This window comes from Epinephelus lanceolatus, chromosome 8 (genome assembly GCF_041903045.1).
Source record: "Epinephelus lanceolatus isolate andai-2023 chromosome 8, ASM4190304v1, whole genome shotgun sequence".
Taxonomy (NCBI): Eukaryota; Metazoa; Chordata; class Actinopteri; order Perciformes; family Serranidae; genus Epinephelus; species Epinephelus lanceolatus.
Window position 1 is genome coordinate 13,661,458 of NC_135741.1, and position 24,347 is coordinate 13,685,804.

General features: G+C 41.9%; 1 protein-coding gene across 1 annotated transcript in view; it reads right to left on the bottom strand.

The window, feature by feature from the left end:
• The window catches only part of LOC117258649 (metabotropic glutamate receptor 4-like), a 204,748-nt gene extending 193,203 nt beyond the window's left edge, over positions 1-11,545 (bottom strand). The window contains exon 1 of the mRNA XM_078169872.1: positions 10,873-11,545. Within this exon, the coding sequence (XP_078025998.1) occupies positions 10,873-11,409 (537 nt within the window). The 5' untranslated portion in view covers positions 11,410-11,545. The remainder of the gene's footprint in view (positions 1-10,872) is intronic.
• Between the last annotated feature and the right edge of the window lie 12,802 nt (positions 11,546-24,347).

Sequence of the window (24,347 nt, forward strand, 5' to 3'; positions counted from 1 at the left end):
GTAAGGCACAGTGCCTGAGGGCCTCTGCCTCTGTCTCTAATGAGAGAAGAGGGAGGCGGATGCAAGGTCTCTTCTTCACAGACAGAACAACAGGCAACTAGTTAACCCTCTTCTTTCCGCTCGGCCTATACCTGGCTACCACCTCTGCTCTCCTCACTCCATCTGTCTCCACAGTTCCAAGCTCACTCCTCCACAGAGGAAGACTTAGTCCTGCAGACTGACTGTGCCTGCTTGTACCTAATTTAGAGAGCTGCTGTGTGGAAGTTGCCCAGGCTGCTACCCCCCTCTTTGTCTGGAAGCTTATGATTGTCTCAGCAAGTCAACTTCGATACCTGAAACAGTGCATGCTCCTGCAGTTTCTGACTGCTGCAGCAATATCCCTCAAGCCAGTCAGGGTGGCAGTTTGCAGTGATGTATAAGACACAATCAAAAGCCCGTGGCTTTAATTACACTCAGTCTGTCTTGAGTATTATAAGCAACCAACCACTAATTACCACAAGTGCTGGTGCACTTTGCTCCTGCTTATATAGCAGTATAAAAACCCAACTGATGAGAACAGACGAGCTGCCTGGACCCAGTGATGAGGGGATGCAAAGAGGGAGCTTTCAACCCCAATCCCTGGGCGTAAATTACGTAACAATATAGTAAAATATTCATGACACACCATGGGGACGGTATCCTGCCTGCTCTGAAGTGCTGAGCAAACACTTCGCCCTCAGCCACTCTGAGACTGTGAGGAGGATAAGGAAAAGCCCAAAAGTAAGGAGCTGAAAAACAATTGCGAGCATGAAGCCAGTAACAGTCAGGGAGCAAATTCCTTCTCTCATGAGGAAGGCAAGCAGCATTAACAGCATCATTGCCAAAATTATATTGTGTTTATCATATGCTTTCATGTGTGAGCTCTTTGTGTTTATTAAACCATCAAATACACATGAAAATTTGATGAAAGAAAAACAGCATGCAAAGAAAAGAGGAGCTGCAAGAAACCAGCAAACCTACTGTGAAGACACAAGCAACGACTGATCAGAACAAAACACCTCCTAACAGCTTATTAATGTTTTAATTATTGTTCTGGATTCTCTACAAAACAATCTAGAGACTGTATTATATGCAAAAAAAAGACTCTTCATCATCATCATCATCTCAACCCAGCAGTTAAGGTGACGAAAAGAAATCTAGGTTGAGAGGTTGAAGGAAGCCAAGTCCGACTTTTGAAGTCATTAGAGGAAGTGGTGAGCAGTGAAACCCTCCCGTCCTACTCACGTTTTTATGTGACTTTAATGATAGAAAAAAGAGCCGGAGCCTGACAAGCCGAGCTGAGTCGTACGAGAGTACAACCTTTGCATTAATTATTAGTCAATATCCTCATGGCAAAGCATAGAGGATTGTGTGTAATTATAGCAGAGTAGTTTCCTGATGGATCTTGCTGACTTTCACACTCTAAAATTAAAAAAGACCACACTAAAAGTTTAAAGTGACAAATATTTACAGGAGAAATTGCACCCCAGGAAATTATTACATTGTTTAATAGCATCAATCTGTTTTCTGTATCTCTTATCTGTGTTCGTGAGTTATTTAATTTTGAATATACCCAGGCTTCCTGAACTCATCTCCCTCTGCTTCAGTTACTCATTACTTGCATTTGCCAGACAGTGAGTATAATTTTGTTCCCAACTCACTGGAAGTTCATGAATTTCCACCAGAACCAAGACAAAATGAAAACTCGGCCACCTTAGTGTCCAATACACTTTACTTCACTCTAGGTTGCAGTTTAACTGTGGTAGAGGCTCCTAATATGCTGCAGAGTTTTGTTTTGTTTTTTGAAATACTCAGTAGGCGATTTGGTGGACTTTTCTCTGACTGATTTATTTTCTTCGGCTGTTGTCTCTTGTATCTTTTGTTCCATATGTGTTACTGCCTTAAAATGGAACTTGTGACATGGGATGTCGTATACATGATGTGCTTGGAATTCAAGTGGTCAGATTGTGAGAACACTGCTACTAGGTGATGGCAACACTTGCGTTTAGAAACCACCAAGGCAAATAATTTAGTAAGCTAGTGAGCAGGTAACGTGAGGCAGATCATGCATGGAAAGGCCTAATGATGGAGGAAAAAGATGAAGCTTTTGAGAATACTAACATTTTCCTCAGACATAAAATTATGAGAAAGATGATAAGCTACCCAAAGTAAGATTTAATCAATCAACAAATTGATTCTTTTTACTGCAAAAGTTTCATTCATCAAAAAAAAAAAAAATCACCTGAACAAAACACCAGTATTAAATCAAACAATCCAATCAAGTAGATTGGAGTATAATGCAACTGTGTAAAACACAGGATGGTGGATGTTGGCGATAATGAGCTAAATTAAGCACAGTGGGAACATTTTATCAACTTGTTTACATTATTAAATTTGTTGGCATGAAGATTAAATCCTGAAGAGAAAATTATAGAAACAAGGGCACAAATTAACTAAAACAAGGGGCTGATATGCATCAGGTTCGTGACAAGAAATCAAAGCACCGGGTCTACCTCATGCACATGCAATGTCATCTTCTGACTCTGGTGGTATTAGTATTATTAAAGATATTAAACACAGTAATATTCTTTTCACCTGGGGCCACTTCTAGGCCCCAGACAAATCACATTTCCATGGCTTCTTGTTTCCCTATCAGCGTGATTCATGAAAAATCGTTCCGGTTGTCGAGTGCAAAACAGAAGATAAGTCAATTAAAGGCTTTAAAAGCTTCCGTTCTCTACAATGTTTATTTGAAACGCTACAGGGATGAGCATCAAAAGAAGATTTAACAAAGGTTGCCACCAGTGTTGTGAGTGGCATGGCTTCTTTATTTGCAAGTAATGCTATCTACTTGGCATTTGGTGTAACATTATGAAAACCAACACCAAACAAAGAAAGAATTTAAAAGGAAGAAAGACAAAGACAAGCCAAGAATGAAGCCACACTGACATGGCTTGTCTGTTAGATACAATATGTAATACTGCAATAGATAAAATACAACATTTTAGCTTAGTGGCATGGTGAGGCGTCTGTTTTTGAATAGGAGCTAGCTAGCAGTGCAGCTCATTCGCGATTACTGCTGGTAATGCCTCTCGGTGTAGGGACGACGTTGATGTGAAAACATCTTGGCCACCTCCAGTGTCGCCCCAGTGAGAAGCAGCTACATTTTTAGCCACAAAACCCCTGTTGGTGTTGTTTATAATGTTAGCACCACTACACACTGCTAACTGTGCCAGCAGAGCTAATAGTAGTTAACAATGCTAAAGGGGGTTTGCGGTTCAAAATTGAGCTGCTTACTCACCAGGGCGACCTGAGGGGAGGCCAAAGGGTGGACACAAGGGAATGCACACAGGAACGCTGTTGGTTCGTGATGGCATGACAAGCGGTAATTGCTGAATGAGCGGCACCGCTTGCTAGCCCCCCCCCAACCTATGGGTACTGCAGTGGGCACTACATTTTTCCGTATGTTTTTACGTCCCACCACACCCGGGTGGTGCGCAGTGCAGTAATTTACAGAGTAGCAAAATGAACCTATAGACTGACATGTAATCTTGGTTGTTAGGTTAACTGATTAACGGTTAACTGTTGACATCTCAAGTAAGAATGACTTCAGACCTACAACAATGATTATGGAAATCAAAATCATAAGAAATAACTGTTATTCATTTCCATATAATGTTTGTCAAAGCCACAGGGAGCCACTGGAGAGAGGCTAAAGAGATGCATGTGGCTGCGGAGCTGCAGGTTGCCTTCCCCTGATTTAGCTGATTATAGGTATGAAGAAAGAAAGGTGGGGTCACACATTTATGTTGTGCAATTACCACAGTGTTACATTTCCAAGCTTGTGTTTTCTGGGTTTTTCTGGGTTAGATTTTTTAAACAGCACCGCTAGGACCAACCTGCCTGTTTACCATCCTCATTTTATCCTGGGTGTGCTGCCGTGCCGTGTTGGTGTTGCAAAATAAACCTGAAATGTGTCAGAAATATTTCATCATCCACTGACTCAAGACTTCCTGTTACTTTTTAAAAAGCTGGAATGATGTGAGCTGTTCATGTAGAGACTGAACACCCTGTGATTTTTTTTTACCCATCCACATTGGAGGTGGATGCATTTGCACATAACTCTATTACCTAAAAGCCTGTTCTTAACGCTTTTCCCTTCTTCCATCTGATCCCACTGCTGATGCAGAGAGTCAGACAGGAGCAGTTCATGGTTATTCTGCTGCAGCACTGTGATATGCAGAACATGCTCAGCTAATGGCTGCTCACCCGGTACCTCACAGTGCTTGTATCATGTCACAGACATACTTGAGATTCTAGAATTGTGCCCAGCAATGGTGCGGACCATTCAATGCTTGCGTGACCATCCGCGATACTGTAAGTAAAGGAAATTGAAGCACAAACTCTCGAGTTTCCTGCTACGTGTGCAAGTTCCAAATATCAAAGTGTACGTGTCAGCTATCTCTTAATATGAGTGGTTTGGAGAAAGGTGGTTTTTAGTATCTCTCTTTTGAAATGTAGTGCTTCCTGCTCGGAGTGAAGTGGCTGCATCCTGTAGCATTCTTCTCTGTCCCTCAGTGGGATTTGTCCATCGTGCTCAAGGCCCTCTCAAGCAGACTGTTCAGGCCCACTGGGCAGATATCTTTTAAGGCCATTGTCCATCAAAAGAAAGGATTCCTGCTTGCTCTGACCTAAGCCTCGAGGGAGAATAACTCCTGCACGCTTTAAGTTCATCTCAGTTATTTGGCCTATCTGAATCTGAGTAGCACTATACGCACACAAAACTCACTCTCTGCCCAAGAACACTGAGTCTTGGATGGAGCAGCTCAATGCCCTTTAGAGAGAGAGCAAAAAAAAAGAAGCAAAAACTAAATAATTTGTTCCCACTGCAGGATTTGGCATGCTATTTGGAACACACAACAACTCACTGGCAAAATCCTGCCCAAACAGAGGGCCTGCCAATTAACTGTGTGAAGACGTCTTGCAAGCCAGTGAGTGGACAGAAACTCCTCTGGCGATTTAATGTGCCCTCCACAAGAAGTCTGGCAGTATTAACAGCCTTGTGTGGTGGAACATTTGGGGTTGGGTTTTGAGCCTTTCTAAATACACATTCAACACTGTCACGAGACCTGTGTGCGGACTGTTTTTGCTGCAAGCTGTGTTTTTTTCAGAGATGTAAAGGTGGCACAGATAGGATAGTTTAATAATTACTTTTTGGTCTTTTTTTGGTCAAGGCTTTCCTGAACTGTGTTGCTGTCTCTCACACCCTCTGCTTGAGCAGAAAGTGATTGTGGACTGGTTGTTGATGACCTGCTGTGGAAACACCTCCCACAGGCTCAGTGCATATATAAAACAGTCCTGTGCAGGCTGAGAAAATGTTGGCATGTGACACAGAGTGCTGGAGCAGTGCACTGACCAAACTGTGTTTGTTGCACTGAGCAGTGAGACAGCCTCTGACTGTGTGAGATATGTCACCAGCTTCCTTTTTGCTCAGTGGTACTAATAATAATGCATTCCCCTGATGGTGTGACAGGTCACCAGAAGAAGACATGGAGGTCTGTGCAGTGATTCCCCTGGGATTTTTCCAGAAGCAGTGCTGAAGTATGCAAGTTTTATTTTGTGCCACCGGAAGATATTTAGCATTTCCTCTGACACGAGACGGGCTTTAGACACATATTTGTAAACAGCACTAGATGTTGTATTACGTTTAATAAAATGCGCTCCACATCCCATATGCTGTTACAATCGCACCTGCAGGTTGGGACAGATGTGACATTTGACATAAAGACCTTTTTAGGGCTGACTTTACAATGATGTCAATTTATTAGCTGGAGGCAAAACACGACTAACCACCACAGGGCTTTAGGCTATGTAGGAGTCTTAATATGTCATCTTGTTGTGTTATTGGGAGCCAGAATAGAAGTCATGGCTCAAAACTTAAATTTTATTGCATACCAGCCACCACTGCCCGTCAACAAAAACAAAGACACCTAACGTTAAATGCGCTAAAATGAAAGGACTGGACGGAGGCGATCCTCAAAAATGCTCATGTGCACCACTTCATATCAGGTGAGGGAAAAAGTATTTTCTGTTGTAGGGGTGAATAACCTTATGTGTATTAAGGGTTATCGTGTCCACTTCATCAGAAATTGGGGAGGTATTAAGAGGAACATTGGATTTCTCCCTAACGCTAACCTTTTAGCGTGTTTGCAAACGTTGGCTTCGATAACAAAACAAACCGGGGGAAACCATTCAAGTGTCGTCCTCCTTTGTAAGATTGGCATAGTAATCAACCACAAAGCTTCCTGTGACATCATCCATCCACTGAGTGAGAGCATACAGGTCGGCCAATCTGGTCCTGTTGGTCAGTGTTTACTTTTTTAAGTAACACTCATGGTCCTAGAGACCATGAACGGTACAGTTTGTGCCAGAGTGCGCTCCAGCACTAGCAATGAATATTTCTTCCTACATTGTCTAAAACAAGGCAAAAGAACTTGCTAGCTAGTGGTAGCTAATGCCTGTGGAGAATTGTTTTGCCTCTAGTTAAGCCCCGCCCACCAAAAAAGGTCATACTGTTTACTAAGAGTAAAAGGTGTATAGTGTATGAATGTTATGACTCTAACATTACTTGTAAAAACAACTGATGACTGTTAACAAATGAAATGCAGATGCAGGTTACCTTCATAAAAAATGTATCCAAATAGTTCAAGAAGTTTTGAGGAATGATATCAGAACCAGAAATTGATACAGTTGCCCCTGGTCTCTCCTGATCAACCCTGCATTTCCAGTCGCAGAAACAAAATAACTCAAATTCTGGAGAAATAGAGATGATATTGTATATAAAGATGCTGTGCTGGTCGTGTTGGCAAAACTCAGGACAAACAAAGCTAAATGTAAACACTGTGAACTAAAAAGGAAATCAAAGTTCCAGCGCCCACCAGGATACTCAGGTTGACACTTCTTTTATTGTTAGCTTACATTGAAAAAAAGGGTTTTTTTGTTTTTTAAATGCCACTGACAATAAAATAAGTGTCAACCTGAGTATCCTGGTGTGCGTCGGAATTTTTATTTCCTTTTGGTTCAGTGTGGTTTATCTTGCGCCGGCTGGCAACCAGGAGAGAAGCACAGCATGCACGGGGTATCTTCAGTTCTTTGGACAACTAAATGTAAACACTGTCAGAATACAGCAGTGTTTTGCAGTCTCTACATAAGCGTTCAGTGCGGTGTGTCTGTGTGTGTGGAGTGAGAGTCGTGTGTCTGCACTCGGGACAGGCAGGTGAGCTGGATGTCAGGTTGGCAGTAAACCATGAATGTAACAGTGAATGTTCAGTGTGAGCTACAGTTTGTCAGTGAAGCTTTAAAGCGGCATGTAGAGAATTTGCTTACCGTGTTTTGCGTCATCTGATCAGCTCCTCTGATCAGCCTTCAAACTATTTCATAAGGAACATTAGGCAATATAATCGATGGCTGATCAGTTGCAGCACCCTTATCTGAGGGTGTTCAGTAATCCTTGCTCATCCCCGACTCTGGCTGCTTGAAGTAGTGATAGTGAATTAATTGTGTATTGGAAGATTTCTATATAGCTACATTGCTAATTAATTAGCAGGGCGGAGCAACACTGCTAAATGCATAAAGAGGAAGCACTGCTATGCTTTGTGATGGCTGGATACCGACGCCAGCCTTGTGTTAGGTAGTTCATTCTTCACTTTTAAAGAGCAGTAAGGATGTAGGAATGTAGCATTTCTTCTGGCTGAAATGTGACATGTCAATCAGGTTTGTGTTGTGACGTATTGTATTGTTCATCCTCTTGGCCTCTGCTGAGCAGTTAGTCGACCACAGAATGGCGGCAGTCAGGTGAGAGACAATCAGTGTAATAGCGGGGAATTCAGTCTTCCTCTTCTATAGGACCCTTTTAAAAAGATGAAACCTGTGTGAATAGAACAATGGCTTCATATGGTATTTCTTGCTATTTGAAGATAAATGGAAGCTCTAGCAGTGTTCTCTGCCACTCCACTTCCAAAAGCTAAATGGATGACGAACAGGGAAGGTGAGGACGTTATATGCGAGGGCTGACCCCTGAGAGTCGGAGATTCAAGTCATCAGCCGAAGACCCCTCAGTCCACTGAGATTCCTTCAAGTCGATCAGTTGGGTTTTGTTTCTTTGTTAGTCAGTGTGCCGTGCACTTCTTGGTACATTTCGGTCCCCAGATTTAGCTGCAGATTGAGCACTCCTCACTTTCAGGTTGCCCTCTTGTACAGGCAGCTAGAGACCCAGACCCAGGGTGAGTCTGAGTGAGATGGAGGCTGCTGCCCAGAGGAGGAGAGGCTTTGCCTGGTCGATCTCTGAGATAATGTTATCTTCTGCCTTCTGCTTATAAGTGGTAAATTTACCAGCTTACAACAACTTAATATCACACAGTCCCTGGCTTTGTTTGCTATCAGTTGTCGGCAAAAAAGAAAAAAGCATTTGTACATATTCGATCTGTCGTTTGCATAATGGAGGGCTGACTTGGCTTGTTTAGAATATAATGTGAACATCACAGTCACCCTGAACATCTCGTCAAACCCTGTTCAAACTCTTAAAGTGTATACGTAAAAAAGGACAACCACAACTGATTCAATCCGACACATGGGTTAAACAGTTACATACATGCACGTTTTTAAGTCAGATGATTCATTAAATCAAGTCTTTCCAAGCTTAAAGAGCCTGTAAGTGTTCCTCATTTGTGTTTGTAGAGCAGGGGTTACAACACATAACCACTGTCTTCTCACCGCTGCCATGGATTTTGGGATATTATAAAAAAGAGACAACCTGTTTTGACACAGTCCTTATGCTCATTAGTTCGGTTGTGGCCTGTAGTTTGGTTTGACAGCCCTGAGCAGGTATTACAAAAGTCCTGTCATATATTGTTTATGTGTTGTTCTCATTTGCACATTATATTTGCATCTGCTGAGCCAACACAACACTGAGGCTCATTTTATGCACTATATCCAATAGCAGGCGCAGTGAGCTCATGATGTCATGCATGGCTTCCCTGAATTAATTAGAAGAAGGCAACACTAAGGAGTCTTGGCAAATTAATGTCATTAGTGAGGAGAATTATGGTATAATGATCAGTGCCTAGTTTTCTGGACAGTGGGAGAAAAATAATGTGGTTTAAGCTTCTGAGGAAAATAAAAAAAAAGGTCATAAGAGAAGCAGTAAGAACACAGAGTGGCAAATGCTGAATGAAGAGTGTATGTGTTTGTGTGTGTATGTTTATTCCATTAAAGTGAACTTTGGTCACAGTGTGGTGATATGGAGGCAGCGTCAGATTGAAATTCAAAGTTCCCCTTTTATGTTGTTTTCAACTAAAAGTCTGATCTGCAAAAATATGTTGTGGGGAATTTCCTGCACAGTGCCGGACCCGGCACATTTGGTGCCCTAGGCAAGTTCCCCTGGTCCCATCTCTTGTTATGTGCAAAATATATGTTAGGAAAAAAATCAGTAACAAAGTATTTTTACATCAAAATTCCTGTCTTTTCTCTTTCTGTTAAAGCAGGTTAAGTGGTTTTCAATGTTTGATGACTCATCCCGCTCTCAGGGGCGTTTACAAAAGTTCAAAAAATCAAAGAGACTTCACCACCTCACTATTTGTGGGTTGTAGTAGCTCACAGAGCAGTACAAAGAGAGATAGGAGGAGATTTGTGTTTGGATATCAGTGGGCAAAAGCTTTGTTTTCATTTTCAAAACAATGTGGTGGAGGTCTAATTCATTAATCTCTTTCCTGTCCTCCTCCAAAACTAACAGCGAGCTCCATAGCTGTTTGGATTGGTTCAATCGAACTCAAGTTTGTCTGCCTTGTAAGTCGGTTCGTTTGGGCAGGTGTGAACACAGCAGTCACACTTGGGTGCGCACCTAAACAACCGGACCGAGACCTCCTTGAAGAGGTGGTCTCCCGGTTACAAACAAACTGCAGTTCGTTTGTGGTGAGAACGTGTTCCGACCTGGATCTGAACCAACTGCAGTCACATGACACATTGTTTGGGTTAAACATGAGCATGTTACAGTCCTGGAGGATTATTAATGTGCACCTCCTCCTGTACTGCCTTAATATGCACATTCAGCACATCCAATGCATCAAAACATTGTTTTCTAGTTGGGGCCGCGCCTCGTTTTCAAACTGTATGGTTTGACCAAAATGAACAATGACAGCAATATAGTCCACGATGAGCAGCGCTAAAATCAACCTGCGTAGTTGTCCCTCCATTGTGACATTACAAAGTGTCACATTTATCTTGCAAGTGTACTCTTCTTCAACGTTTGGTTTACTTCCTGGATTTTTCCCACATAGAAGTTCTGACCAATCAGGAGCAGCTTTCTCGTGCAACACATTTTATCTGGTCCGCTTGTAAATGCTGCCGTGAGAACACAAACCAACTCTAGGCAATTATACAACTTTAAAACAAAATCATTCCCAAAGCAAGACAATGCTAGGTCTGAAAGCACCCTAAGCCTGCCCATGTTTTAGCGGTTCACTCAAATAAGAAAAATTTGATTTAAATCCCTCTTATAACTGTGCACCGCTCAAATATTATATTTCACTGGGAGGCATGTCACAGGTTTCACAGGGACTTTAAGGTGACTGCATTGCCAGGGCCTGAGGAGGCACCCCCAATTCTAGGTCTTTGGATAATTTTTTTAAATTTGTTTGGGGGACAGATTTTTATGCTATCCCCCTCTCGGTGGCACACTGTGTCGCCTATAGGAAGATCCACATCCTGCAGGAAACTTTTTAATATACCCATGCACTAAAAGCATGATGAGAAAGATAGTGAAGAAAAGTAAAGTAAGATGCTGTGGGAGAAACTGACCTTGAAGAGGCGTAAAATGTTGGCTACCATGATTGACACGGAGCTGGCAGACGCACCAATCACTCCCACCACTCTCTCAGGCTTAGTGATGATGGGCGGCCCTCCGCTGAGACACTTGACATCAGTTGAGTCCTTCTCAATCAGCGCCTGAACGAATGTCAGCGACTGCTCCAGTGCATGGGTGTCCCGGGAGCAGGTGTCCAGGATGCGCGCCCCCAGAGTGATATTAGGCAGCAGCTCATTGTCATTATTGATACGATCCAGGGCAAATAACATGGCCTCCAGCCTATGGATCCCTTTCTCCTTCTTCAGCTCCCCACAGGCTTTGCCGTCGTTTCCCCTTGCATGCACTGGAAACAGCCCACCCAGAGATATGTCCCCATCAATGCGTATTGAATTGAGGTGTGTGTGGCCTGGCATTTTGGGCTTGGCTGCCAAGGCGATCGAGAAATAACAAGCCAGCAGCAGCAGCACCCAGCAGCAGACACCTCTGTTGCAGCCAATCCACGCTCTCTCAAAGCCTCCTCGCAGAGTCATAATGAAAGGCTAAATCCGCATCCAAATACAAATTCAAGTCCTTTGAAAATGAAAGAGGTGTGCGCACATACACCCACACACACATACAAATGTCCTGAAGGTTAGCCGCAATGTTTTTCAGAGCACAGTTGTTCTTCAGAAGTCTCTTCTCATGGTTTCTAGCTCTGACACAAACTGGGTAATACTAATTATGCAGCCCTTGCTCTCTTTATCTCTTTCTTCTCTCCTCTTTGTGTTTCACTCTTTTTCCTGCACCTGAGAGTGACTACATGCAGTAACTAAACAGCACAGGGCGAGCTGAGCCAGAGTCCACACAGAGTGCTTTCATAAGGCAAGAACAAAGGTGAAAAGTTAGCCTCTCTTCTCCACTTCTCCAGGATCACTCGGGTGCATTTAGCTCTGCTTTTGGTCCTTCAAGCAGGAAGAAAGTCACAAGCTGACCCAGCGGGTTCCTCTGCAGGCTCCTGAAAGAAAGAGAGAGGAGGTGTGAGAAGAAAGGAAACACCAGAAAGAGCAACAATAGCTCAGTGCAGCCTTGTATTAGCCTCCAACACAGTCCAACTTAAGTCAGGGGATGGGAGACAAGCTGCTATGTCACACTCTCCATATTTTAATTGATATCATACTCAGAGCAGCAGAGCACATTTGCATTGAACACTTCAAGATCCAAACTATTTTCTGGATCTGAAAATTCAAGCATAAATAATACCTGGACCCAGCAGCTCCACACAGGAAATCTGTTCTGTGTTGCACCCATGCCTCCACTGCTTTCAGAGCACCGCAATAAATTATTTCTATGTGCCTTGAGCATAACTGATTTGCTGCTGCTTGGCACCGCTCCATAGACTTCATAACCACACAGTGCTCTGCTCATGTAGATCCTCTCCAGACTATTTTACCAAAAGGTTATGAAATACAGTGCTAAATTAAGAGCATGGGATTCTGTTAATCAAAGAAACAATATTCCTCGGGTTATGAACACATCTGCTCTTTGCACATTTGATCCCTTGCTGTCTCTCCTTCCCCTTATATCAATAGTGGTGATGGGCACTGTGTGTGTGTGTGTGTATCTGTGTGTGTGCGCTCTCTCAACAGTAGGCCTGCTTCTCCCACAGTGCCAGACTAATAGAGCAGAGGATCTGGACACAGTGGGAGAGTCCTGCAGCCCTCCCTCTTTCTCCCTCTCAATTGACCATCTCTCACACACACACGTATCTGTGAGGCTTTACTTCATGCTGCTTTTGTATGCTAACATACAGCCTCCCACCGCGGTGTGGCCTGTAACAGAGGACACAGAGGGCAAAAGCTCGTTCAGGACCTGAAAGTTGTGCTACCTTGTAGCAGCTGTCAAACCCATCGCTGTGGAGCAGTGATATTGTGCAGTTATTTTAATGGGGATGGAGGTGTGGAGGCTGGCAGTGACTGCACCGGCTTCTCTAATGTTGAGTACATATTTGTAGAACAAACTCATTGACGTAGAGGTGCCAAGAGATTCGCCAGGACTCATGAATTAAAGACAGCATCACCTTCTGTCTTGTCACGTGTGCGTCTTTGCTTTCTTTAACTTTGGACATCAAATCAAATAATAAAGATGCCGTGCTCTAACACTACACAATGGCCTGTCTTGTGCTGCTTCTCCCATCCTGCTGAGAACCAAAAAACAGCATCCATAATGGATGAAGATCTACCAGTCGCTGCAAAACATCTCGTTCTAGGGGGAAGCCTCGAAGAGAAGGATGAGGGAAGGGCGACAATGCAGGCTTGGCCTTTTGTGAAAGAGTTATAAACAGACAAACAGGTAGGGAAGGAAACTGCTGCTCAAAGTGGTGTCTGGGTAATGATGATGGAGCGACACCTGCTTTTTAACCACCATTACAAAAGCACCACGTAGCAGGAAAATGGCCTCTGTTGTATGGACCATAATCATTCTCCAGAGCACTCTGAGCTTTACTCTGAAAAGATTTGCAGCATGGGTGGCCCTGAAAATTGCTTTTTAATTTGACAATTGCATTTCTCTTTGTGGGCATTTTGGTAATAATGTTGTTTGATAATTTTCAACGAGATCATAATCTTAGCCTGAAAATTACGGAGAGGAGCTGCAGGCAAGGAATTTGCATCTTATTTCAAATCACCTTATCCTTCATCATTGTGATTACAAACTAATAAAGCTACAATCGTGGATAATTACAGCACACCACCGAACAAAACAACCAGATAAATGTGTTTAGTGCTGGACAATACTGCGGTAATTGAGTCACGTTTTAAGAACAAGCCTTGACATCTGAGAGATGAAGTCCTCCCCGCCTCTCAAGATCTTTTTGGAAGGGGTGGACAGCAGTGCCCCTTCACTGTCATCACTCTGTGAAACACTGCGTGCACAGTGGCAGCTTTACCAGATGTTTAGTCACAAGGCCCAGATGGGCAGAGCAGATAAACATCAGCTGTCTGCAGAGAGCAGGAGTTAGGGGAAATTGCAGAATCCACACAGCAACCGTCTCCCCTCACTGTGACGAGGAGGAACTCCGGCTTCCTCTGCACTTGACTGCAGTCCCCCGCTGCTGTGTGCACTGCCACACTGATGGCTGACACAGCTGTAGACTTTACTCCACGAAGGGTTTCTCTGAGATGGAAACACACATTGCCTGGAATAAACTTTTTAATACACTATTTACTGGAGTGTGTCTCGCATTTATGAGGCAGGAATGGCTTTTTTTTTTTTTTTTTTTTTTGTCAGCGTTTGTGTGCTTTCCACACAGTTAAGAGAGTGGGGACCAATCATTAAGGTTCAATTAACTCCTATTAGAGTCTGCTTGTTTACACTGTAGGGCAAATTAATCAGATTCTTATGGGTAAATCGTCGATAAAGCCATCTCAGTGCTCCATGCACAGATAATGTACAACATGTTTTGCACTTTAAATGGGCTTAAAATAAAGGTAAAAGTGTTGATGAGCACAGAGTAAGCAGCAATTTCAGGTCATTTCATTCTCTCTAAAAACATCAATAATACATTAAATGTAGCATCATAATTTACAGCTGCCATCAAACGACACTTGTGTAGAAAGTCTGCATGAATAGATTTTTTAAGATGCTTTAAAATCTATCTTGGTAATTGTTTCTAGAGCAATTAGCTGCATGTGTTTGGAATTGTTTGAATAAAGGCTCTTTTTCAGCAGTGCCACACACACACACACACACACACACACATTCTGTTCTGACATTTTAATTGAGTGCAATTTACTTAAATTTGTTACAAGCATGGGAAAGTTTAATGCCCACTAGGGAGTTTCTCTTGGGGATTTAACTAAGTATTGGAGAGCTGGAAAAAGATTAAATGCTAAAAATGAAGGGACACACAAGAACTGCCTCTGAAACAGTTCAGAAAAGTACAAACCTCTTTCTCTGCCAAATGATCAACGATTGCCGACGGCGATTCTAAATTTTGAATCAGCCTTTGGCCACTCGCCAGCCAACACCAAGGCGGAAAGACAAGCAAACTCCCACCAAGCCAGACTGCTTCGGAGGCAACTCGGCCAATAATTAGCTGAATCATTTCAGCTATTGTTTATGTAGCATCAAAGCCATCCTTGCACAGACAGAGCACAACGTCTCATACTCTAAAAAACAGCACCCACCGGAGGGGAAAACAATCAGCACCACAATATGCAACCAAGGGCTGAAACATTGACAGAATGCCTGCAGCTAGCTAAAACCTTCAATTTCAGCATGTCAAGGAATTATTTTAGGATGCTATGTCTAGCTGAGAGGAAAAGGTATATTCAAAAATCCAATATTGTCGATTTATTTCAGTGACTCTTCTCTTTTATCTTGGAGAAATGATCCCACTGAATGGCCAGAATGAGATACTTTGATATTTACAACAGTTTGATTGAATCACCAGATAAGATCATCATTTAACATACAAAGATCAAAACCAGGCTTCAACCTCTACAGTTCATCTGACCAAAATAGTAACTGTAACTTATTTATGAGGGGCAGCATGGTGGTGCAGTGGTTAGCATTGTCGCCTCACAGCAAGAGGGTTCCTGAGTCGAACCCAGAGTGGGGGAGCCGTTCTGTGCGGAGCCTGCATGTTCTCCCTGTGTCAGCGTAGGCTTTCTCTGGATACTCCAGCTTCCTCCCACAGTCCAAAGACATGCAGGTTAGGTTCAATGGTGACTCTAAATTGTCCGTAGGTGTGAATGTGAGCGTGAATGGTTGACTGTCACTAGACTGGCGACCTGTCCAGGGTGTCCCCATGTCAGCTGGGATAGGCTCCAGCCCCTGCTACCACTAACAGGATAAGCAGTTACAGAACATGTGTGATGAAATTAACTAATTTATGAGTCCCTTTCTTCCTGCTGATGCCTATTGCCAGATGTATCCGAAACTTTTTTAATGGGGGCCAGATTAGATCAGCTAAATAAAATAACACATACTAATGGGAGAAACACAACTGTTTCATATCTCAGTGAGAAAGAATTCAACTTTCCACCGCTCCTGAAAGCAGAAGCCCTCTCTATTGTCTTTATGCTATTTTGATGTGGCCGTATCCGCCACTGAAAAGGAAATGTCTGCTGTTGGGTAACCATTTGCTTGTATACCATCTGTTAATGAAAACACATTAGTTCCACATGCGTAGTTTCTATTTGGTGCGTGTCTACAAACTGTATGATAGTCCTGCCACCATGAAGTTAAAAGAAAAAATACACAATATTGCTTGATTAACCAATATTGTGTGGTAGGCCACATAGTGCATGATTTGAAAGACAAACCGCTAGCTGTTTAAAATCAGTCCGAGGGCCATGATTCACTCCTTGACCAGACTTTGGACATGCCTGCCTTACGGCTCATTGTGTGCATCAACTTGTGTCTTCTTAAAGGCTCAGTTTTTCAGTTTGGTGGCTTATTAAAACTTAGTTCTGGGTTCTTTATCGTGTAGGTAGTGCATTCCACCACAGAGCAGCCTTTAGGCATTTTTCTGTTTTCTAACTGAAGTGACAAGGTGACACCTCTATGCAATAAGGAGATACTTTCATTGAATATAAAGTCATTGGAGAGCAATTAATTTTTTTCCATTCTGGTGTGGGTGGGACTTAATTGCACTCTGTCTCTATGGTTGGTGTTTACACAAGCAACAGCAGTAAAGCATTTGAACCAAGCAATGACACCCTGAGTGCATCTTATACCTACATCCACAATTACCTGCCAGTGTTATTCTCATCTCATCTCATCTCATCCCTCACCTTGAGGGAGGTTCTTCAAATATGGCACAAACGTCCACTTAGATTCAACAATGACCTAATTAGAATTTGGTCACTGTGATGGCCACAACTCAGGAATTCATGTGCAAATTATGACACAATTTCAAATGTCATATGTTGTACAAATGTCTAATTTGATAGAATAATGAAGTGATTTTATATCCCAAAACTGAAAGGTCAGCTTCAATGTCACATCATAATGCTCTGCTAAGATACTTTTCTGGCCATTATCCAACATCATATCTGAGGAACAGAAGAGGAGACATTTGGTCAGATGCTGAACTGGTGACACTAATCATGGTGACTGTGTACCGTAATGATTTATTCTGTGCATGCAACATCTATTGCATGTCTTGCCGTCCTGGGAGAGGGATCCTTCCTCTGTTGTCTTTCCAGAGATTTCTACCATTTTGGCAATTAATGGGAGCTGTTCCTAATCTGAGTCGAGGGTCTAAGGAATAAGGATGTTTGCTGTACAGATTGTGAAGCCTCTTTAGGCAAATTTTTGATTTGTGACAAAGGTATTTTACTTGACTACTTCTGATAGAGGACAATAAGTTCAGTGATGACAGTGCTTCAAATATGGATGCTGCTGCAAAGATGCTACAAACTCTGACACATGGATGCCTCACACATGAGTCATAAATATAAACTGCAACCTCACTGGTTGGCAGAGGCGTACAGCTGTGAGGCAATAATTCTAGTTTAGTGTTTGATGGTGTAATGCTTTAATGTTTTATTCATTCTCTCTAAACTCCAAAAAGCACCAAAGAAATGCAGCGAGACACACCCCTCGATTTTACATTCTGTCATCTCTGCAAAGCCTCACAATGACATGCGTCCTGCTAATAGGTCTATCACAGGGTAGCTGGGACCGTCTGACAGTGATGTCCTAATCCGACAGGGAACCGCTGTTTTGGCCGTTCTGTTTCAGCAGAGGAGATACTTAGGCCCAAAAGACCAATATGATCACAGTTGAGAATGGAGATAAAGTCCTCAGTACAGAGAGTTTTACACTGTCTGTCTGTCTGTCTGTCTGTCTGATTGCTCGTTTGCTAGGATACATAGACGGTTTTTGTAGCTGCGGATTTGTTACTCATTTGTCCTTCATGTTCACTCGCATTTTCACCGTGTTTTTTTATTATCAACAATCAGGTACTATAGAAGTTCACCTGTATGTGAGAAGAAAATGAGAGCTGAGGAGACTAGAAATTGTTGCGGCAGCTCCTCGTAACTCAGTGCGCAGCACTTTTAAAGTAATTGTCATTTTCATGTTGTTGTCTCTTTTTTAAAACCCCAGCAATCCATCACAGGAGAGAATTGTAACGTTCAGCTGCCTCTGTATCATTTTTCCGTGACATAAGACAGTTTCTGTGTGAGTTTCTGCTGAGAGTTAAAAGAAACAGGAGCTTAATTATTATTGGCGTCAAACTGATGACTGTGACTATTGTTTTTTAGACAATAAAGGCAGCGGGGGGAAAAAGTGTCCTCATTGCCAGGGAGAGTAGTGACAGATCTTGTAAAAGCAGTGACTCACTGGCTGTGGTGTTTTGAGAAGAATGCAGTTTATTTACACCTCAGTATATTGTAGGAATACAGAATAATCTCCTCCTACAATATATAGAATGAAGAAAAAAATGTTCTGTAAATAGGTTTATGTGTGTAATTGATATCTGGGGATTTCCTGTACATGAAAATAGTAAATTATACGGAATTGAAGTTACGTACTGTATTACTTTAGGGGCATGTGTATGTGTGGATTATATATCAAGAAAATATTGATAGTGCAACATAAAAAATATATATGAATGGGTTGGGTTTTTTTTTGCCATGCCTATTATTAGTTTTTGTCTTACTTGATTTAAGGGATAATCATCCTCTTTGTTTTGGAGCTACAGAGAGTGAGTTTGCATTTCCTAGGATAGCAAAGGTATGATCTAGGCCTGGGCAATATATGGACAACAATTCATATCTCAGTATTTACAGGCTGACTGGCGTTACATGATATATATCTTGGTATTTTCTACGAAACAGGCAACATGTTTTCGGTTGCAAGTCAAAGCCACATTTGAGATGTCACAGGCACTTTGTATAAACAAGACAGACTGAGAAAAAAAAACAGACTGTGATCAAAATAAAATGCAAAGACAGGGATAATCAAGACCAACATTTAGAACCACTAACCAACGTAATCTTGCCCATGTCGGTAATTTCGGTCTTCATTTAAACTCTCCCCACTGTGTGTGTCCCTTAAAAATGTACTACTGTGTGTATAGTCACGTGACTCTGCCCCGTCGAGTCCGCAACCTGGAAGCAACATGAAGGAGAACCCAAACACAGAGCCAACTAAGCAACTTGAGCAGCTTGTACCAAAAATAAATGCTGTGTCCGTCATTTGGATACATTTTGGCTATTGTGAAGACGACACCGAACAGAAAGAAATCAGATGTAAACACTGCACTGCACTTCAGCAACCGAAGGTAATACCACCAATCTGCTTCAGCGCTTGGAGAACAATCACGTAAAGAAAGAGACTGACAAATGCCCAGCAACAAGTCCCTCCACAAAGCAGCTCTCAATAACACAGGTGTTTACAAAGCCTACATAACATGAAAAACCACGAAAATAGTTTATCTGCGTGTTCACTTCAGTTATTTTAAAATCACAATGATATGCACTCTTTTGTTAGAAAAAATACCTCAGCTTTAATAGTTGATGGTACAAACCTTGTCCATGAAAACAAAATAATCGTTCATTAATTGTAATCAAGGTAAAATGTTCAATTAATCGTGATAGTGATTTGAGGCCATATCGCCTAGCCCTAACGCTGCCTCCAGAGCACCTCCGGCCTAAACCTCATTAACTCCATCCACAAAGGAAAGAAGTATTAGCCAATCAGAGGGAGAGTAGGGTCTTGCCTTTGCTTTCCTAGAAAATGCAGATTTGCATACATGTTGCCAGTGTTGCTGTGTAGGCAGTTAGTTCGCTGTGGGGTTCAACTACAGCCCTTTATCTGTTGACATTTTGGAAAAAGTGTGCCAAATCAGCAAATAGCACTTCCTGTCTGCAGTGTAACCATGAATGTAAAGTCAACTATCACTGGTTTAGTTTATTACTGAAGAAAACTTAAACGTGCAGTGATTCTTATGCAAGTTGCTCAGATTTGCCTGAGTTACAACTCAGAGGAGTATGAATTTTAAGCATTTGTGGCGATCAGGCGCTAATGGATTTAATACCTTAATGAACTGCCTTTCATCTAATGCAGTGTCTTTGTCTTCCTCCTCCAACTCTCCTGCACCTGGGCTTGACAATGAGATGGTCTCGGATGCTACATAGTTTTCTTTTAAGAGCACAGAGTAACCTTCGTGGATGCAAATACTGTGAGTCACTGTCACATTAAATCCGGGTGAAACGTTCCTTGTATGATGAGTCACATTCAAGGTAGCGGAGACAGAAAACAAGGATACAAGGGTGTGGGGGCACAGAAAGTGCCTGAAAGAAAGGGAGAGCAGAGGGGAGTGTGCACAAAGCTTCATTACATGCATTGTAACTCTATATACTAGGCTATCTGCATTCATCCCATCTCCATAGCAGACATCAGACACCCACCTCAAAGCTAATTCCCCTTTTCTCCATTACCCTCTTCCCCCTCTCCAGGACACTGTCCATTAGCTCACTCAACTGGAGCTGGAGATATTAGGGGCCAATTCATATTCGCTCATTAACATTTTCTTCATGCAAAATGCAGATTCCATTAACAAACAGTCTGTGTTGCTGCCCTGGGCTAGCAGGGAAGATGATTCAAGACTTCTGTGGAGAATGTCTAACTGTGAAAATGCAGCGTGAGTCAAAACAACTCTTTAAAGAGGTCGTAATAATGAGATTATAGATTAGCATTTTATATCCGAATCATATGGTGTCTTTGTTACTGAAAATGATTCCAAATGGGATTCAGGTTTCCTTTTTATGTGAATAGGACCTATTATGCTCATTTACACCTGCATTTTGAGTATCATCAAGAACAGCGTGGATTGCATGTGACATTGAGGCCGGTTATACATCCCCCTTTGTTCTCCACACATGACAGAAACAATAGAAGGCATTGGACTTTCTTTTGTTGTGCTTGCACTTTCAAAAATAACATAACGCTCATTTTTAGGATCATAGTTGCATTTTGAGTATTAACTAGAACATGTTTAAATGCTTTAATCTTAAAGAAACACTTTTTTTCCTCACACTGTCTGTGCTGAACACCTGTATTCACCTGCTGTCTGAAACACTGAGTTTTAGCACCTGTTATTTTGAGCCCCTCCTTTATGAAAAAGCCAAGTCTGCTCTGATTGGTCAGCATTTGACTGCAATGGACATTAATGGCACATTGGACCATGAAGAACCACCAGTAAAAGACATGTTTCAGCAGTAATATGATCGGAAATCAGGGGGAAATGAACAAATTCAGCAACCAAGATTAGCTTACATTTTTCTCTGGCATGAGCATGTAGCTACATGTATGTTAGCATTGTTTTTGCAGCTGGAAAATGACTGTAACAGAGGATAGCGACACTTTCTACCAACAAAAGCAACCAATTTTAGCTTCTAAACACAACTGGACATGTTCCAGCAAGAATATGATCCAAAATCAGAAAGAAATTTACAACATCAGCTACCAAGTTTACATGTTTCCCTGACATTAGCATGTAGCTTCACCTAGCAGTGTAGCCTATATAATGTAAACCCTTGAGTCCTAAAACCTGGAAATGAGTTAGCATTTTAGCACTCCCGATTCCCTCGTCTAAAAGTAAATGGGTTTTTTGAACAAGTTTTTGGTGCAATGAAATAAGGTCTGTTGTTAACACAAGCTTAAAAGACTTTCACATTTTGTTCTACAACATAAAATATGTCAGTAAATACCCCATTTGTGAATTCTGAAGCTTCTAAGTGTCTTAAAGAAAGGTGGTTGCTAACAAGTGGCTAAATGCAACTAGAGAACATCATCATGTCGAACATGGCTTCACAGCCTGGTTGGTATGTTTATGCGACCGTGGTTTGGTTTGTTCATAGCCTAACGTTAGCTTTTCACTGCTGGCGATTGCATTTGGGATATAAAAATAATCATAAAAGTGGTGTTTATTTGTGATTATCTTGCTGAACAAACCCTATAAATACCATAAATGTTTGTTTGCCACAGAGCTTATTTTCTGCAATAATCCATGATCCAAAATTCAATGGAAAATTACCAGGGCAAAGCTAACGTCCATTTTGGCATACAAAAAAATGTCCTGAGCAGATGACCAAATGACTATGACTTCATACTGTAGCCAGAGTAGAAATAACCATTGGAAACAGAACAATGTGAAGCCTGAGATTGTTGCTCACAAGGATTACTTTTACATACATTTACCTCATTACTGGAAACTTTGGCCATGTTTATTATGAACATCCATCATTGTAACACTATATATAAGACACAACATATGGAAAAGCATAATTCAATTAACAAATCTAAGAATACAGGCTGCATGTGGACAGATACACGAGTATCTTCTGTGCATGAACAAATATCTTCCTCTCATCTGAAACACCTTTGTTGCCTTCAGAGATCAGGATGATATAAATTAATCCCTAAATTGAACTCCTGGTCAGATGCTGTGTTGCAGCAGTTAAATGAACCTTTAAACAGATTCTGTACCACATGACGCAATTTCCACTATGTGTGGTTTAAAACCGTGTCTCCTCCTCACTGCACGTATGTAAAATGTGAATTATTCATGGCTAAATCCTTCAAGGCTCTGCCAACATATGCGCAATTAATGGTGGAAGGCTCGCAGGGGTGAGGGAAAGATATGACTTTGCCCTGGTGTTTCCTTTTTGAGAGGGAGATAAGGAATGTTTGTGCGAAAGGCAGTGAAGCAGTGAACAAGAGGCACTAGCTGAGGCTTTGTGTGTGTCCCACTTTGCTTGAACTAATTTTTCATGTCGCACTACAGTTTACAACATCAACACACAAAAGCACCCTTTGAGCTTTGCCGTTGAGGAGCCGGGTGCGGCGGTTCCTAAGTGCTTGTATCAGGATGTCCTAAATGTGCCAAATGAGACAGACTTAAGGAGTGGACAGTGTGAAGAATCAGCAACAGTGTGATGCTTTTTATCCGAAAACTAGGCTGCAGACAAAGTCAGACAGGAACTACCCAAACAATCCATTATCTCATCAATACAGCTGATGATTGTTGCTTATAAATTGATGCTTGTTTGCTTTCGGTGCACCATGACTCAGACAGAAACCTTAATATAATCTCATCAGTCTAAACAGCATTGGTACAACAGTGCTGCAGATGTTGAACATGGGGCAGTTTTATCCCAGTTGCTCCACATGTGGTGTTTCATTTGCCAGAGTTCCCAATCAAGTGAGACTGAATGCAACTGATTGAGCTGATTGATAGTCGAGTCAGATCATGCTGTGACACTTGTATCCTGGAGATCGATAAACTGGTGTCATACATGGCAGTATGAAGGATTAGAAAGACAGGAATGACACATGAAGTCAAAACGAGAGGAAAGACAAGAATTTGAATTAATGTTTTGCATTGAATAGATGGTTTGCTGATTTTCAAACAGCTTTATATTATAACAGTGCGGGTAGTATGTGTAAATGAACTGTGGTAAACTTCCCTTCATCTCGTCAGAGCCCAGATCTCCCTGCTCATCTCCCAGCTCAAATTATCATTGGTTTTAGGGCTGTTGCCTGAACTACAGATTGTACTTCTGCATATTCATATGCCCGCCACCATGGATACAAAGATTATAGAAGCGGATCGAGGAAGAGAGAGCTGCCCCTCTCTGTCTCTCAAGCTCAGATCAAACCATAAAAGCAGGCAGTGCTGATCAAAGATAAACCAAAATTCTGTTACTGTATTGCCCAATTCTCGCCTCTTCAGAAAGATATACTAGTATATTATTTGGCTGTTATAAGACTGAATCCAAATGTTCACGCTTGCAGACTCGCAGACTTTGCGTGCGAATTCCAGGAAAGTCCAGGAGTGCTGAGTGCTGTCCAAATCCACAATCCAACAAGTCCACAAGGGGCCTCAAGCGGACTTTTTGCAGACTCCCAGGGAGTCCGCTTGGGATGCAGACTTCAGCACTGATCTAATAACCCACAATTCATTGTAATACGGAGGTGGCTGTGGTTTTTTTCAATCACCGAAAAAAACTTATGAATGTGTGAAATAGTTATTGATAGTTAGGTCTATTAATAAGCTACTTGAATTATGTAGGCCAGAAATTATATTCAACCACATCGTGATACAGAAGTAGAAGTACAGGCAGTAGAGGGAATGAAAATGAATTTTATTATTGCCTCTTGTCAGGCTGGGCAGTGTAATCGGCTAAAAAATTGGCCAAAAAACAACAAAAGAAGGTTTCTAATGTCAGTAATATATAGAGATGTATTAATACATTTATGTCCAGTCGCAAAAAACAGCTATACATGGGATTTATATCTGGTTATCTGCAGGGACAGATGAGTACGCACTGTTCATCGGCTTATATGACATATATGACAGCAACGATAGTTAAACGTTTCCACCACGACGAGTAAAACAGACTGTCTATCAACCGCTTGCAGTCTCTGCCCTCGCAGACTTTACGTGATGGCAGTAAATACATCACAATACATA